This window comes from Chelmon rostratus, chromosome 13 (assembly GCF_017976325.1).
Source record: "Chelmon rostratus isolate fCheRos1 chromosome 13, fCheRos1.pri, whole genome shotgun sequence".
NCBI classification, from domain to species: domain Eukaryota; kingdom Metazoa; phylum Chordata; class Actinopteri; order Chaetodontiformes; family Chaetodontidae; genus Chelmon; species Chelmon rostratus.
The window spans coordinates 13,202,463-13,220,987 of NC_055670.1; the positions used below are offsets into that span (position 1 = coordinate 13,202,463).

At 42.0% G+C, this 18,525-nt stretch overlaps 1 protein-coding gene across 1 annotated transcript in view; it reads right to left on the reverse strand.

Moving 5' to 3' along the window:
* Positions 1-329: 329 nt before the first annotated feature.
* Positions 330-18,525, reverse strand: part of myo3b (myosin IIIB) — a 64,568-nt gene continuing 46,372 nt past the window's right edge. The window contains exons 33-39 of the mRNA XM_041951066.1: positions 17,748-17,802; positions 17,503-17,586; positions 16,719-16,842; positions 7,378-7,478; positions 6,954-7,000; positions 6,420-6,574; positions 330-425 (exon numbers count right to left, since the gene is read on the reverse strand). Coding sequence (XP_041807000.1) covers positions 6,466-6,574; positions 6,954-7,000; positions 7,378-7,478; positions 16,719-16,842; positions 17,503-17,586; positions 17,748-17,802 — 520 coding nt within the window. The 3' untranslated portion in view covers positions 330-425; positions 6,420-6,465. The remainder of the gene's footprint in view (positions 426-6,419; positions 6,575-6,953; positions 7,001-7,377; positions 7,479-16,718; positions 16,843-17,502; positions 17,587-17,747; positions 17,803-18,525) is intronic.

Consider the following 18,525-nt stretch of genomic DNA (forward strand, 5'->3'; position numbering starts at 1 on the left):
ACACAGTTGGATCTAAAAACTGAAGCAGGTGTTTGTCGACATGTATGAAACTCGGCTCAAATTCCTATTTTGATCAGAAATGTTAATTTCTGTGCAATAGGCCCCAAAAAAGACAAAGAAGACTTTTGGAAAGTGTTGTTTTGATTATTGTAAATAAAACAAATCTAAAGAGAGATTGATCCCATTGTGTTGGATAAATTATGTTTCTCTATTTGCCATAATTTTCACAGTTTTGCATCAGATGTGAAAAGGACCATCGATTACCACTAACACAAGAAACAATAGTCAGAAGTCAGCAGTTTAAACACATTTATTTGACTCATATAAAACACCACTTTCTAGAAATAAATAAAAATATACAATAGATGAAATGTGTTGCTGTGTTTGTTTTGGTTCAGGTCCAGTTCAGAGTTGAAGAAGGCAGTCTGCAGGAGAGAGAGAAGAACCACCATCACTGTTCAGCTTTCAATTTTATTTGAGCAATTTTCTACATATTGCACTGACCCCGAATGCGTCTTTGAAAGCAGAGCTGCAAGTGATCTTGACATTTTGAACGAATGGACGTAGAGAACGGTGGATTCGACAGAGTTAGGGGGCAACGCCACAACACGAACCCTTTTTTAACTCTCCATATTCTCTGGACAGTTGAAGCGAAAACAGGTTCCACATCTGTCTCATACGAGAGATATCAGAGATGGGGATGAGGGTGGGGTGGGGGAGTGGGAGGGGAGGTGGGGAGAATGTGAGAGTGAGAGTGAGTTTGAGTGTGTGTGGGAGAGAGAGAGGGAGAGAGAGAGAGGGATGGGGGGAGGGAGAGACGCTCGAGGCTACTGGGTACTTGAGCCGCTATAATGGTGTCTCGTATGAGAAAACATCTGTGAATTTCCTCAGTGATCTACAACAAAGTATAACTCAGAGCAGTCACTCAACCGACCTTTGAAGTTGCTGTCTGACAGAATGCTGCCATTGTTCGCAGCCCCCAACACACAGAAACTCCAACTTTGGTCTCACTAATTTTCCCTGCAATGCGATACAACTCTTTTTTTTTCCTCCCGCTCTCCTCCGAGTCTATGAAGCTGGGGATCTCTGCATATTCAAGGGCAAAGAGCAAAGCTTTGGCAATGTGCAGGGTTGGCCTGGGGTCACGCAGGGCGGGACAGGTCATTTTACCTTCTCTCAGCCCACCCTGGATGCGTTAATCCAGCCCTGGAGAGGGAAACTCTCCCCCTCTCTATGATGATATACCAGGTTACAGCCTGCAGTGCCCTCGCAGGAAACATTACAATGAAACGATCTCATCACCAGTCATGAGAACAGGTGATTTATGTTTTAATCACACTTAAATTCTTCCATATTCTTACACTTTAGATGCTACTTTTGAGGTATTATTGCGCCAGAGCACTTATAATAAGAGCAGCTACATGCTTCTTGCAACTTTAGGTACGCAATGATGTAATTGTTGGAAATTTGAAATATTGTAGTCTACGAATGCTTCAACCGTACACAACAGGTTGTTCTTAGCTTTTTCAAAACACGAGGCAGAGTTATTTTTGATACTTTTTCATCAGTTTGTTCAGGTTTGTATCTTTCCTTCAGCATTACAGCAAGATTGCATGTTGCGCTGGGCTACATAATCGATGTAAATGTGTTAATTTGAGTAAATATTGAAAATAAAATTCAGAAGAGGAAAGTTGCTTCCACCACACAAACATCCAGGAGCTGCTGCACAGATTTTAAAACATTTATACCAGACTGTACTTTATTCTGACCTCAATCGAAAGGTCGTTTGGTTGAGCACCAGGTGATACGTCTCTGCTCCTCCTGGCAGTGGCAAAAAGACAAGCTTTCTGTTATGCATCCCAAACTGAAACAAGGCCGTGGTAATTCTCACACTGTTACCCGTCCAGCGTTTATTCAACGGCAGCTGGTCCCACCATCTGGGAAAGCAGCACCGGGGCAAAACAAAACAGGTTACACCTTTGGCCATGCCAAGTCTGCTAGTGCCCCGCTCCGTCTACAAACTGAGAGAGGCTAATCACAATTTCACGCTCTGATTTGTCAAATCCCATTCCAGCACCGGAGGCACCAAGAAAACTTTTAAGTCAATAAATTTCATGGTGTACAGGATAACAGCTTTTCCATACTGTTTCTATTGTTCTATGTAAGCCTTTTCTGGCTTAACCCCTCTTTACACAAGGAAGCAAATGAATGGTTACATCTCTCTTATGCAAATAAAAAGGAAACCGTAATTCTGACCAAAACATTTGGTCACCACCAAGATTAGCAGCCGGCAACAAACTCTTATCTCCTCATGCATGCATCTTATATTCATGCAAATGTTAACAACAAAACAGTGCACAGAGCACCCTCAACAAACTGCAGGTGTGAGGAAGCTGAAACAAAAGCCACTGTAACCCTAATGGCATCCCTTGTCATTAAGAGACCTTTGATGTATGTACTCAACAGACTCTTTTATCTCCTTCTTCCTCTCTGCCTCTCACTCTCTGTCTCTACCCGGCTCAACCAGTTTCTTTATTAATGCCGTCTTTAGGGAATGTGCTTTTGCTCAGAGCCCTCAACACACATCTGACATCTGGGTGACGCTCATGCTATGCTGCTTTCTTTGGCACCAATCATTAGCCAGCAAAGCGCATCGCGGTACTAAGTTTGTAGCCGTTCTGGATGTCTTGCTCGTCCTCTGTCCTTGAAGTTGGTGGGAATAAAAACTATTGCAAAACAAAGCTCTGCATTAATTCTTTACTCAGAAAACTGAGGTACGCAGTCATAATATAGTGAGATATATTCTACTGTGGTGGAAAACTGACAAGCACGTAAACTGCATTAAAACAGTATTTGAAAAGGCTGCACATGAAATACAGGTATTCAAACTCTCCCTTTGAACTCAGAGGATATAGAAACAGGACAATGTTGGCCTAATCGTGTTCTCTCTTTGAAGTGAGACATCACTATTAGGTGAAAAGGTAAGTATGCTTCTTTAGAAAATAAAAGCTTTTCATCATTTGTTAAGGCTGCAGCTCGAGTGATTTTCGTAAAGGTGGTTTAAAACTTTGGATAACGCTGTTTGAGGCTCCCTCGGATGTGGCTTAAATGAAAGTGCTGCACGTGAAGCAAATAGCTAAAATGGCAAGAATAACACCAGCAGTAACGTTGGCCACATTAAAGCAGCCGTCTCTCGTGCACCAGATGTTGTCAGATTTAATGAGGAAAAACAAGAGGGAGCTGGATTTACGAAGACGCATTAAAGAGAACAGAGGTGTCAGGCCTTGAACGTTGAGTTGATGCTGCGTCTCACCCTCAGCGTCCTGCCCGCGGACCCCTAAAGACGACCAGGAGTCCGAGCAAACGCGGGCGCTTCGGTTCATTAGGTCAGAACATCTTTCACAAGAGTGACGACAGTATTTCATAACATTTGCCTTTTGCAACACATAATCAGCTAACCAAGGCAATTACCTCCACACCTCCGCTCACCTCCTCTCATATGCTAAAGCAGGCAATCAGCCAGGGAGTTAATTTGGCAGAGAAAAACAGGGGAAGAAACACCCACTCTGGAACCATTTGTCACCACAGTCCAACCTTGTTATTCAAACTAGAGAGCCTATTTGAAATTCCTCTCCGTGGTAAAAACAGGGCCAAAATAATCAAGGGAGCATGATCACACTTAATTGATTCAGTGTACTTTTAAGATGCACTACAGGGTGCTGGGGTGACCTATTTCAGACTGCTCTTCAGAGGAGCCAACTATCCCAGCAAGGGAGTAATGCACAACGAGGATTTTAATTATTGCAGGATCTGTGGCTAAGACCGGAGGTGAAATGCTTCAGAACTAACTGTGACACCACATTATAACACTGCCAGTGGTCTGGGGTATTACTCTTTGAATTATTTTTTTTCCAGAGTTAAATATGACAATAAATTGAAAAGACTAGGACTTCATTGTCGATGTGGCTTCCTTATGTGAGCTAATTTGATCCTGGAAACAGCTGATTTCCAACAACATCTGACTTTTTATTTTAGAAACAGTTGTCCACAAATAATTGGAACCATCCATTATCGATATACAAAATAACATTTCTAGATAAATACTGTTTTCAAATTTCAATAAAAAAGAGCTGCGTTGTGCGTTACATCTTTTCATCGTCTTGTAATAAGATTCTATTTTATGGTGCTTAATACTTACATGTCACTAGAATTCAAAGAGAAATATTGTACTTTTTATTCAACCACATCTATGCAACAGCTGTGCTTACTACTTCTTTTGCAGATGAAGCTGTTGTATACAAAACCTATGATGAGCTTATTAAATACAAAGCATTTTCATAGATTACAGTTAATTTAAAATGAGCCCCACCTCAACTAACTGTGATGTAAAATCCTGATTACGCATCAATGCATCAGTAATAACACTCCAATGATGACAAGACAATAATATCACAAGATAGTAATGTAACAGGAGGAGTCAGTTTTTGCATCAAAATCTGTACTTCGTGTAGATTTTACTGCTTGTGCTCTCGTACTTTTAAGCAACATTGAATGCAGGACTTTCACTCGCAACGGCTACTTTTAAAGCAAAAGATCTAAATACTTCTTCCAGCACCATGCAGAGGTTGTGAAACATTTTGGATTAACTGTACCACGACAAACACTGTGGCTGTTCAACGCAGCATAGTTGTGGTTGGAAGATGACAGGCTTAAAACCACAGTGATGTCAAATGGACTTGAAACCATGTATCATCTTAAATTTCACATGCACCTTCTTTTAATTACATTTAAGGAGGAGGCATCTAACAGAATGACTTGTATTCCACATGATTAAAAAAAGGAGAAATAACACACATAACTAGTGACTCAACCTGAGTCTGACCCTCACCGTCCTGAGCGGTGGGATTTGACGAGCACTTTGGGCCTCTTTAAACCCACCAGGATCCATGTGAACCTGAACCAAAGTGAAGCCGGTCTCGCTATCTAGGCAGAGCTCTAATGTTTTCCCCGCTGAGTATAAGGAGGATGAGATCCTCAGTCATACCACCCTACTCTTCCTATTAAGATCAAAATCTCCTCTCAGGCCCTCGGGTGTCAACAAAGGGAGATGCAGTAAATGATATGCAAATTGAAAAGAAAAAAAAAAAAGCTCCACAAATCAACTCGCCAGCCCTGCATTTCCGACACTTCACATCTTAAAAGAAAATTCCTGTATTTAGGATGAAATTCAAAGTGAGGTCTAGCTCTGCCTCTGTGGGGCTATGTGTGGTGATTCCAGCACTCAGACAGCACAAAGCCCCTCTAACTACAGGCAGCTCGCTGTGGGAGAACTCGCAGGGAGAGTCTGGGCTTTCAGAGGGATTTGTCTCTGGATCCGTCTTAGACAATAGACATAATGCTTAAAAATGGGTAGATGTTTCCCAGCCAGGTTAACACCACCAAGTTCAGAAACACGCTGCCTGCGAGGTGAAGGGTCTCTTACTGCAAATATGGAGCAATGCTGCAAAGATAACAGATTAATTAACTGACAAAAAAATTATCAATGATTGTTCTAATTTTAAGAAAGTGCTGTTATTGTTGTCATTTATTGAGATAAAATGCCAAAACATCAGCTGGTTAAAGCTTTAAAAATCCAAGGATTTGATTGCAGTTCGCTTCATGGTAAACTGAATATTTGGATTTTTTGACAGGTGGTCAAACAAACGATGACAAGAAGTAATTTAAAGACATTTCTTTTGTCTCAGGCATTCGTCATTATTATTAATGAATACAATAATTAGTGGATGATAAGAACAAACGAGCTTAAACATCTGACATAACATGAAAGCTTAGCATTGAAGTGTTTCATTGTGACTTTGTGAATTGTTCTTTATGGATGAAACCTCCCCTCGCAGTGCATCACATGCTGTATTGTTTGTGTTACGTGTGATGTCATTAATTTATTGATTGACGCAACATCTGGATCCTTTCACAGCAGTTTGTAAGATGAATAATAATTTCTCATTGATTGCAGGATTTAAGCCTCCAGAACGCTGAGAAGCACCACAGTGATACTATAACATTGAGAGGTAAAGAGTAAAGGTCAGTACATGCAGGAGGAAGACGTCCGCAGCCCCTCTCATTGCTAAATGTGACATCTGTATAATCGAGCATTCTGGCTATAAAACCTCAGCTGAGATGGAGGAACTGTGGTGTCTTACTACAAAGAAAACATCACAATGCTAAAAGAAGACTATTGTATTAATATCACCAATGAGTAAGTCGTTCCTTTCCAGCCACTTTGGATTAACAGCTGAGGGCATCACATGCACAGGTCGCTTATTCTGCACTGCGGCTGTTCGCTTCACGTACCACAGCACATCCAACACTGAGGATGCTCTTTGGAGTGTCTGTCTACATGTCTGGTGCGTCTGTCTTACCGGTCGACATGGTTGTAAGGCTCAGCTCTGACTGACGAGGGGCCCGCTAGAAAGGGTGGGAGGGGGGGGCGGTCGTGTACTCTTCCTCGGGGATTGACTCCACAGTTGACAGTAATTTGTAGTACTCATCTTCTCCATCCAGCACTTTGATTTGACTGTGTTGGGAAAGAAGACAAGAAAGCAGTGAGAAGTAACTGGGATGCAGAACAGTCTCGATGCGGAAAAAGTAGATATTATTGAGTAAAAACAATATTTGCTTGAGCATATTTGCTTTTCTTAAGCACACCGATGTGAAGCAGGACGTCATTCATAGCACAAATACCAGTCAGACCTTCAACAATTAAAATTAGCATGCTGACAAAGCCTTAATATGTAACCCCCGCTCTAATGGCGCAGAGCAACCGCTCATAAAAAGCCTGTTATTTTCAGCTCTCCATTTACATTATAAGAAAACAACTCCATTTCTGGATTCTCCTATTCCACAAAGGGCCTGCTCTGTTTAGAGTTGCTGTAAGTAGGAAAGCAGTTATTTACCCAAGTTTTCTCGGCTTCCTCTTGCTCCCCTGGTAATCCAGAGTTCTCTGAGGAAAGGGCCAAGAGCACACAGTCAAAAGATGAGCAGAGAGTCATTAATTTTTAATTCAAAGTGATTTTGTGTTGAATGCGAGCAGATGCTGATAATATCAGAAGTCACAGCATAATTTTTTCTGATCAAAGGGCTCAAGTGAGTCTGATGAAGCATGCATCTTGCTCAGCTTTGATAAACCACATCAATTATTCACCGTGAAGGCAGACATCCTGACATGAAAGCAACAGATAAAGAGCATAAGCACATGTTCAAGACAAGAGGCAGAGAAGCGTGGGGGTGGGGCTCCAGGGTCTGGCACAGGTAGGTTTAATTGTATTATCATGTGGAACCAAAGTCAGACAAAGGCCTTTATCGGCACTTTGAACTCACATTTAGCTGGTTGTAGTAGAGGCTGTCTTCGGGGCTGTTGAGCAGCTTGGGCTGCTGGCCCCGCCGGCGAGGAGTTCTCTGCTGCAGCTTCATCACTGGACCTGCAACAGAGGAAAAATTAGGGCAGTGATCCAACCAAGCAAAACAACAACAAGCACCAACATGATACCGATGGTGATGACAGCAGCCGCAAACAGATTCTGCCCTCCACTTTGGAAATCTGCACCCTCGTGTGACAAAGTGGCAGAAACCTTTTAAATCTACTTCGGTTTGGGGTTTGAGATTATGTAATTTCATCGATGAGCTGACTCAATAGCAGCTTAACGTTACGTGAAACCACAAACATAAACCACGTCTAATTATATCTGCCCTCACAGGTGCACAGCAGAAGACAGTTCGATTTGCTAAATAGCTGCAATACAAGAGGTAGAGGTGTGACTGCGGCGTGTGGTGCTGGAAACACTTCCACAGTTCTGTGACCAAAACCCACAAAGACAGCGAAAAGTGATCCTTGAATGCGCTTCCACTGAGGCTCAGATCGGATCTCGCCGTTCCTTCACACTAGAAACGAGTGAAAACTACCGCAGTGCCAGTTACAATATGTGCATGACAGCTGTGACCATCTCCAGAAATCACGCACAAAGTTTAAGCGTGTTCAACAGCCACCTGCTGAGATGCTTACTTAGAAAGTCGGTACAATTGTATTGATTTCAGTCAAGGTGTACGAGTTGTTACAATAATACTGCATCAATGTGTAATCATATAATGTTTAGAGTACTTTGGTCAGAGCCTGAGAGTACATACAGTATTTAAATAATGCTTGAAAAGAGGTGAGACAGTTTAATACAGTTAGTCTGACTAGAGGAATTGCATTTCTTTTTAATGCATCAAACATTTGTCTCAGGGAGGAATTACACATCGATGTATCTTGTAATTGAAGAAGTAGTTAGCAGTGCTGTGGTTGGAGGCTCGTCTCCTCACGAGGAGTTTAATGAGGAAGTTGTTTGGAGTGGTTCTTTTAGTTTGTTTTAGTCTTTTACAAGGTGCTGCTTTTCTGCTAAAGACAGTTTCCTGGAGTACACGAGCAAACAAAGAGTCTACAATTAGCCAGATAGAATATTGCTGGTTTGGAACTAATTATTTGCCAATAAACAAGATCAGGGTCAAGCAGCTGCTTCTTAATGTATTGCAACTGAAATTAGACAAGATGTCAACGTGACGAATGAGAGAAGTGGAACCACTGCACAATAAAATAAGGGTTTGCTCTTGAAATAGTTCCACATTCTGGGAATGATGCTTATTGGTGTTAAATGAGAAGATTGATGCCACTTTAATATCTTTCATCTAAATACAAACCTACAGCGAGCAGCCAGTTATCTTAGCTTAGCATAAAGACTGGAAACAGGAGCCAACAGCTAGCCTCTGTCCCAAATAAATAAATCAGACCACCATCACCTATAAAACTCACAGATTAACACATTATATTTTGGTATAATTTGACCCAGGTAAAACCACAACTTGATATTTTTAAGCAAGCAAGATATAATGTGTTAATTTGTGAGTCTTATAGGTGATGGTGGGCTGGATTTTGTTGTGTTTGGACAGAGCCAGGCTAGCTCTTTCCCCTTGTTTCCAGTCTTTATGATAAAATAATCTAAGATAACTAATCCAATGTGCAGACATGAGAGCAAGATCAATGTACTCATGTGACTCTTAATAAGAAAGCAAATAAATAAAAATGTCGAACTCTTCCCTCAAAGGTACAGTCCACCTGAATCAAAATCTTTGCTTTTTCACATGACCTCAGTGGCGCTGACTGCAGATGGTTTTGTTTCCAGTTGTTGAAGTAAGACGGTATCTGTGTCAGCCCAACGCACTGGAAGAGTACAGAATTTGATTTGTGGTGATTTGGATTAACTGACCCTTTAAAGTGAAGTGACAGCCGTTAGCTGGCCTATAAAATGTACATTTGCACACCGATGACTGAAAATCCTCCACTGACTCAGCAGATCTATGGGTCTCTGGATGTAGATTTTCACCCTCCTGCTTCCGACTGACACCAGCGACACAAATGTGAGCTGTGGCTAATCTGTTAAAGAGTCATTTAGACGTTCGGACTCCTGCCCATTGACCGACCTCTTCTCTGTTCTCTGCTGCTCCTCTTCCGGCAGATGACTGAATCTTTGGCAGCGTAAAGTTGTTTCCCCTGATTGTTCAAAACGGCGAACTGAAGAATGAATTATTCATCGCACCACAGAAAGTGAAATGTTATTGACGACTTACTAAAGATAATGACTTATTATTCAAACATAAGACAATTACGAAGGCTTATTGCATTCTTCCTCTGCCGCACACCCCGGGTCTCAAAATTTCTAGGTTACAAAAGTGTGTTTTAAAGCCAAGACACCTTTACAAGGGAGCATCTATATTTAATGCCAGATAACGTTTCATCTTCTTTGCCTACGTTTCTGGGTGAGACAGGACATTTCTTCATCATCTCTCGCTACCTCGGCTTCTCTACCTTGACTAAAGCTGCATTTGCTTTTTCCGTCTTAACACTACTTTGTACTCACTTTGAACAGACCTCATCACATCTCAATCCTATACATCAAAGAGCAAGCTCCCCCCACACCCCCACACCCCCCATCTTTCCTCGGCTTTCTTGATGTTATTCAAACCAGCACAGGTTTACTAAAGTCACACTTTGTAAATGCCCAGAAAGTTCCTGTCAGTTCTGAGATATTAGCTAACTTTTACCGTGAATCTTATCTGCTCGAGCCTCAGAGGTGTTAACCGTCCACTGTGTGAATCCTTGTCGCCTCTGAATATTTGAGGATATTTGGACAGATCTCATGTACTGAGGAAAATAGCTGTGAAAAAAGAACCCGTGTGTACTTCTTCTAATCAAGCAGTTTGGTTTGGCTGCAGCAAAAGCGCTTAGGTTTAAATATTACACTGTGAGAAACTGTACCACACTGCTGCTCAGAGCTACTGCATCTTCATGACATGCTGTGGTGAAAAGAAAATTAACCAGCATCAATAAAATGTTTTGCACCTTTAGTTAAACAATGTCTGTATGTAGGACATCGTTCTGCTAATGATGCAGAAATGGAATTGATGAGCAAATGTTTTATTCCCCTGAAATTGCATCAAAGCACTCAATCACAAATAACGAATCCTAACGTCCTTGAACGAAGTCCTTGATTGCTTCAGACCTTCGACTGACGCTAAAAGACGAGGTCTGCTGCAGGGCTGAACGTCATTGTATCAAAATCAGGATATCGGCAGTTTGGTACAGATGATGAAATATATCAACAACTATTGGATGGGGAGCGGTTAAATCTTCATGCAGACATTCATGATCCCTGCAGGATGAACTCTAATCACTTTGTTGATGTTCTGTCTTTTCATCGAGCGCCATCATCAGGGCAAAATTTCATTGGTTCAATACTTTGGATTATGACAAAATACTTGCAAAGCGCTCTGTGTTTAGCACAAATTAGCAAATAATAGAACGCTAACGCATTGAACTAAGATGGTGAACATGGCAAACATCATACCTGCTAAGTGTTAGCAGGTAGCTCAAAGCTAAAATGTGCCCAACAACAGTGTCACAGGGTTGCTGGAGTGACTGCACATTTTCATTTTTGTTTTCATAAAAAACTGAACAAGTCACCACTCAATGACAAAAGAAAAAAGAAACAAAAGAAGCCATCAAGGTCAATTATTGCATCTGTTTCCATTAATGTAAACACAAATTTGTGATTGTGGTTGGTGCAATTAAATTTTGATTAATACTATGTAGACCACATGTACAAGGCTGTGGGCGAGTTTACAGCAAATATTTGCATATTAAATCACAATTGCCAAATTTAGTTGAGATCTCAATTAGATGTTTTCCTAAAATCACTCAGCTGCTGGATCTACCACTACAGATCTACCGACACATCACCATCTATCCATTCTGACCTGCAGCGATTAGAGCATGCAGCAGATCAGAGGATGGGTCAGGCCTCCCATCTCTCTGTTTGGGAAATCGCTGCCATTTGATCCAGGCCAGCCCCAGAGGAATGCTGCTCCTGCAGATATTACAGGCGAGGAGGCTGCCAAACTGGCTTCTGGCATGCGAGCGCACGGCTTGGACATGGGCAGGCAGAGCTGGGAAGGGGTCAGACAGTGGCTCACACCGGGGGTTTGCTAAATGATCGTGGGTAATGTCTGCTGTTTGGGGTGGGGAGGAATAATGGTCGACTGGGAATACAGAGGCAGCGCGGTTCATACAATATTGATTTCTCCGTATCAAAAGAAAGCCAAGCAGAGTTTGCTCTTCTTGGTGAGAGACGTACATATTGTACATGTTTGCTTCTTGAGATAAAAAGGGCTGGAATTCTTTTTGAGATAGGTGTTTCTTTCATTTTCAAAGAGCGGCAGATGACTCGCATTACATCTCTAAATACCACTTTGAAACTCCTTGAAAATCAGAATGCTTCTCAGAAACAACATAAAAGGGCTGCTAAAAGGGATTTTTAGTGGAATAAATTAGAGATGTATCGATTTACTTCCCAAATCATGTGCTGCTATCACCTGACTTCTCCCAGACCACAGAGAACCACTTGGGCTTTGTTTATTCAGATGGAGGGAGCAGAGGCACCAAAAGGCATGGATTATAAGGAAAAATCATCAGCAGGGGCCTTTGATGTCTAAATGAGGCATGTGCAACCCAGACCCCTCTCTTTACCTCAGAACTGCCTCTTCACACACACTCACACACGCGCACACACACACACACACACACACACACACACACGCACGTGCACATAAACCCAGACACATGCATTCAAACTTGTGCGCACATACATTCGCATGCACGTGTGCATGCTAACACAGACATTATTCCTCAGCTGCAAACAAAGACTCCAAACAGATATCTGAAGCTGAAGAGGATTTCCAGAACTTCTCAGAGCTTTTTCTGAGATTTATTACCATTCTCGTCATTTTGGACATCGTTCTTAAATAGCAACTCACATGCTTCAGATTATAAGACAAACTGGTCGAGTCCTGCAGATAATGCTGAAAAAAAGAGAGCGGTTCCTGCATCTGTTTTCACTAATGCAAGCAGAGGATGTTGTTACTTACAACCAATTTTTCACACTGAAATCAATCATTTCCTCTGACAGCAGATTTGGAACTTTGACTCCAAAAAGAAATGTTTGTGTGGAGGAAAAAATCTCTATACTTTGTGGAAGTCAATCATTTGTCAGGGACATAATACATGTAATTTATAACTGTGACCTGGCAGGATGAGTAAAAAGTAAGCAGTGAGGAGGGAGACATGAATGACAAGGAAACCAGGCCAAAAATAGATTAAATATGCAAATAAATGGCGTTAAGCTTTTTCTCTGCTGATCGGTGGGATCCCTCCTAATTTTATTAGATAAAATATGGTTTATTTAACGATTTAAAACTGTATTTTGTCAACAACGATAACAAACTAGTAAGAAAAAAAACTTTCTTAAACTACATCAAATGAGTCAATCCACATGCAAAATTACAGAGAACTTGGAGCATCATTTTCCACCTTGATTTTACATCTGAGGAGATTATTCTGTTGGAATTGTGATGATGAGTAGTTTGGAAGTACATCCTGTTAACTACTCCCACTGACATTAAGAGGATTACGTAGGTAGCGTCAGACAGAGGCAACTCCTTCCGTTAAGTTGAGTCTTTCCTATCCCTTCCAAATCTCTGCTGCCGCTACGTCGAGCCTGTAATTTGCCTAAAACTGAAGGCATCCGGTTGAGACGCTGCAATATGCAGAGACAGCCAGATCAATCAAAAGGCTGAGAGACAGCGAGAGGGTGGGAGCGTATTTGTCTAGAGAACACGGAGAGGGTGGACCATTTGTCTGGCAGATGCATGTTGAGATGGTGATGCTGCTGCTGCTGCTGCTTTGGTGGTGGTGGTGGGTTGTGGAGCAGCACCTGGTGACTGCAAACCTTGTGGGAGGACATGTGGGAAGACGTTTAAGAGCTGGGGGCGGGGGGCGAGAAGAGAGGAAAGTGAGATGTACTGGTGAGTGTGGGTTTGACCTCAGTGTGGGTAAAACAGTGTCCACATTTCCAACGAGCTCTCCCAGCCGCAGCTATAAAGCACACAGAGAGCTCGGGGCGACGAACAGAATCAATTCTTATTGAGTGTACCATGTTATGCACCGAGGGGACGTAACTATAACCAATAAGTCAACATGAACTTCAACGATTCTTTTCATTTTTCTCTTTTCTCATCACTTCAAACCACCAGGTTAACTATCTTCCAAGGCGCAGAGGTAATTGGTCTCTGTGTTGTGGCTCCACTTTATCGCTGTCTCTCTCTTGACATGTATGTTTACCACAACTATAATCTTCAAAAAGCCTGTTAACATAAGTAGCTCAGCTTTCATAAACCATAAAGTCAGCTCTGACTGATCCTCAGCACCATCCTGTTTACCACGCTGAGGAGCGTAAGCAGCACTCTGATCGTATCTGCCGCTTGCTAGCAAAGGCTTTCTTTCTGCACACGCCTCTGTGACTCATTTCCAAACATGTTGTATTAATATTCAAACTCGGGAGACAGGTGACGAGAGGTGACATCGCCTTGAGTGCGCAGCTTACAAGGCTGCACCGTGCACATGGAACTTTTTCACCGACAAAACATGGGAAATCAAAGGTTTGTGCTGCAGACATCTGAGAGCGCCCGGAGTACAAAGTGCTTTAATGCTCTCTTCCCACCATAAAATGCAACACTGCGGGTATTTTGCTAAAGAGTGCGAATAGCTGCCTCGTCTGGTGTCAGATATACAGCGAAGCAGACATCTACCCAAATCATCTCACTCCCTGGCCTGCTTTGTTTCACACATGAAAGAAAACACTGTGCTGAGCACGTCACTTGCAACACTAGGCTTTGTTAAATCACGTAGAAAAGACCCAACGTCCGTCAAACGCATTGAGAGGTTCCAGGTCATGCCCCGGTGTTTTGGCATTAATGGGAGCAGCGTGTAGAGTGTGTGCAAGTGTCTGCAGGGGAGGGGTAATTCGATTTCCATGGCTAATTTTCTGTTTTTCTACACTGGTGTCCTGAAACACTCCAGGTCGGGCTCCAGCCCGAGAGAACCGACGCGATCACCAGAGGCGACAGCAGGATGAGACACAGGAAGGAGCCTGGTCTCCAAACATCTGGCAGGGCAAGGCTTCCATGACTCGCTCAACCTCGGGATGAAAAAAAAAGGCCCTCAGATCTGCGGGGATCAAAGTGTGCCCTGGGTGCCTGAGCCACCGTGGCCTCCCTCAACATATTCAAATGGGGTTTCCTGAAAGAAGCTGGAGCCACAAGCAGACCTTGGAACATAAACGAGGCAGGAAAAGGGGCGGCGATGAATACCTGAAATCTGTGTGCTCGCCCCACAAAATAAGTAAAGCATTAGTAAAGCCCATGGCAGAAGAGGACTCTTTTTTGTCAGGACATTTAAACAGAATATAACTGAACTGTCAGATATGAAACATTATTATTCATGTGCCCGAGGCTTATTCAGTCAGCGTAGAGTCTCTTCAATTTACCTAATAACAAAAAGAAGTGAGAGTGTTTGACTTACTGCAATAAACGATGCAGATGGGATTATTATAAGAATTTAAGTTGCACTAAGTTATCCCCAACAGATCAATTCAAAAATCTTCTTCTTACCAAGTACTTTCTGCTTGTAATGCGAGTGCTTAAAGTCTTATGTTCTTAAATCAAGTAAGATAATTTGCTAGTGCATTGAGAATATTTCCACTTTTTATAAAAGTATCAGTTTAACATATTTTCTAAAATCAAGTTTAATTTTTCTTCATTCTAGAGCAGCAACCTGCTTTTCTTCAAGACAGATTTCTAGAAAATTCTTGCAAAACAAGTTGATTTCTTTTGGAAAAATGATGAAATTCTCTTTGATTCTAGACAGAAATCGCAATGATCAAAAGGATAGAAAAGAAAAAACACAAAATCAGGTTTGTTCTTTTGTCTTTTTCATATTTTTGCTTTTTTCTTGTCAAAAGCTGACACTTTCTCACCTCCATGCCTCTAGAAATCCTTCACATAAAACAACCTGAGCAGCTCATAACTCATTTCTACACTGAGGCCAGAGACCAAATACAGGGGTTGCAACCCCAAAAACCTGGTGACTAGTGCATTATGTGATACAGTACAAAGTAGAGCAATATTGCTAATATATATATATGCGATGATTCATGGCTCAAAAGCTCTACTTTTAACGTTATCCGGCAATGATGTGTAAATACTGAATATTTCATCTAATTTTAAGATGAAGGGGAGGGATGACTTTTACACATCAAATGAACCATCCTATATCCTCACCTCAGGTGTCAAACTTCAAAGAAATACCAAAAACAAGAGAATAATTCAGCTGTTGTGCCAAAGCTCTGTGTTAGAGAATGACGGGAAGCTCCGGTGACGCAGGACGACAAAACATACATTTGAGAAAAATGCCCCCATGCTGGCATTAACTGCAGCGTTTCCCTCCATAATCACTCTGACATTATAAATTCATCAAATACTGCCTCCCTTCAGCAGCAGTGATGCCTGGGAGCGGGGGTCACCTGTATGCAGCATTACCGAATTAGCCGCTATCTAACCCAGACCTGCTGTGGCATGCTGACACTAATCCCGGGCCCGCTAGAGAGCCCTGTCTGTGTTACATTATCATGTCTAATCCCCGTAATCTCTCAGACGCGCCGCTAAATGCTAGTTCACCTCCGTCTCTTACCTCATACCCCTCTAATAACATTAATGAAGGGCCGGGCACCCATTACCGAAGCTACCCCAGTGGTGACGGCCGTAATCGGAGGCCCCCTGCGCAGCCACCCACTCAGCCTTCCAGGCAGCAGGAATTAATGTAATTCATCGCCTGGGGCAAAAAGCAAACCAAACATATGTTCAACAAATCAGGGTTTGTGTATTTTCTTGTCACCGTTACTGTGCAGGTCTATTAGAGTCATTGATGAGATCCTTAGTGAAGGGCTCGCCGTGCGGGAGAATGAAAGCTTTGAAGTGCTCGTGCCACTTCCAAAGCCCCCCCACTTGCCATGAGACGTTTATGATGAGCTGACCTGGGTTATTAAAATACCGCAGAAATGATCACCCATAATGCTTCTCCCTTTTTGCTGTCAACAAAGAATGGCAGCGGAGGATTGGCTGGGATGAAAGGTTGAAAGGGGCCCCGTATTAAAAATGGCACTTTATCCATTAAAGCAGGATTTCTGCTGTCTCTTTGTGTAATTACCTGCACCCGCCAGCTCTGTGCTCGGGCTTACCTTGTTTACACTGCATGTCTCGCAGCCTAGCTGTCTCCCTGCAAGGCTTCGTTACACTGTCTTCTGCTCTGCCTTTGTCTCTCTTGATGTCTTTCACTTGTCTGTCTCGGCTGTCGAGGCCAACCTTGAAAGAGTAGGCGTAAAAAACACACCCAGAAGAGCAATGTCAATGAAAGCACCGGATAAATAGACACAAGTTAAAGCAAGCCATGCAATGTGGTGCTTTTTTTTTTTATTTAGTCATGTAGATGCTGTATTCATTTATTTACAATTTACAATTTGGCACTCATATAACTCAAACCCATTAATGTGCTTTGCAATGTTAATCAAATGCTAATGCAATTGCATATCCCCCTTTAGTAGCCCTACCTCCTAGCAAACAGCACCACACTGACTTAATTGTGAGGGTAAAAAACATCTCATACAGACTTCCTCTCATATTTAATTTTATCTCTGAATAAAAGAGCTATAGGAAAGTATTAATCTGCTTAACATTTCTAAGTACATCCTCCAAAGGATTTTGCTTTTTTAATCTTACATATGCTCAGCAGAGTTACTGGCAAAAACTGTACATTTTCCTCATTTCATCCTTTCAACATCAAATGGTGAGCAGCAAAAATTGGATCAGACTTCAAAGACTGTGATGTGCTCCAAGTCACGGAGTGGCTCTTCTATTTCACATATTGAATCCGAGCAGGATATCAAAGTGCTACCAAAGAACCTCAGGTCTTTACTAAAAAAGGGGTCTAACATCTGTAGAAAGAGGAGCGCAAAGACAAATCACCTCAGGGAAGAGCGAGCATTTATTCTCAGCCGTGAATTTCCAGCCTTTTGATTCTCTCGTTCCCGTACCACCCTGTCTTCTCCGCTGAGATGGAGGTTGGAGCAAGAGAACTCTTTTGTCTCAAGGACTCAAAAAATTCCCAAAGAATAATCTGGGTTAAAGCTGCTTTGTAGAGGAGCAGCATTTTTACATACACGGCTAAAAGTCAGGCGTAAGAAAATGCTCATTGATATTCTGTTACTTACGTTTCCTCTATGTATGTGGTCTGCATGTGCCTCTTTGCTCTCTAGGCTGTTAGACCTGTGAAAGTAAGACACATTTTTAACTGAAATAAACATAGGCTTTCACAGAACAGCACAAAATGTATTTATTTTTTTGATTTAACCTTATTTTACCCGGCAAGACATAAAGAACAATTTCTTATTTGCAAAGACAGCCTGGTTACTAGACAGTAGAGCAGAGCTGAGGATGATCTGTATTTGTCTCCTCGTTTAATGGAAAAATCAGCTTTGGTTTATGATTATGCAATTTGCAGAGAGTAAGACACAGATATGTTGCTGTGTTCTGCTGCATTATTTGAAAAAAAGAACGAAAAGCAAACACCAAAGGACACAACATCTGCAAACGCGATGCTGCATGCCAGTTGCAGTCATGCTTTGAGTCTAGAAAAACAAAATCTCATCCAGTTTGGACTTAGTGATGCAACTGGAGGCTCTGCTGTTTGGATGCAAACACAGAATTCATGCGTGGCAGAGAGGAGGGATATCAAAAGGGAAAAGAACAGCATGTAGGTGAGAACATAGATCTTACAGGAGGAAAATGGGCCAAATCATGTCAAAATAAATCTATATGGAGAGATTCCAACACTGATTAAACAGAATTGTTAAGTGGAGGTTTGAAGTTTTTCTCACCAAGGAATATGATTGTAAACACGGAGAGAAAAATCCCAGATGAGGCTCCGCTCGGTCTGAGTATACAACAAGCATAACATTTTCAGATGTGTAAATCTAGTATTTTGGAGTT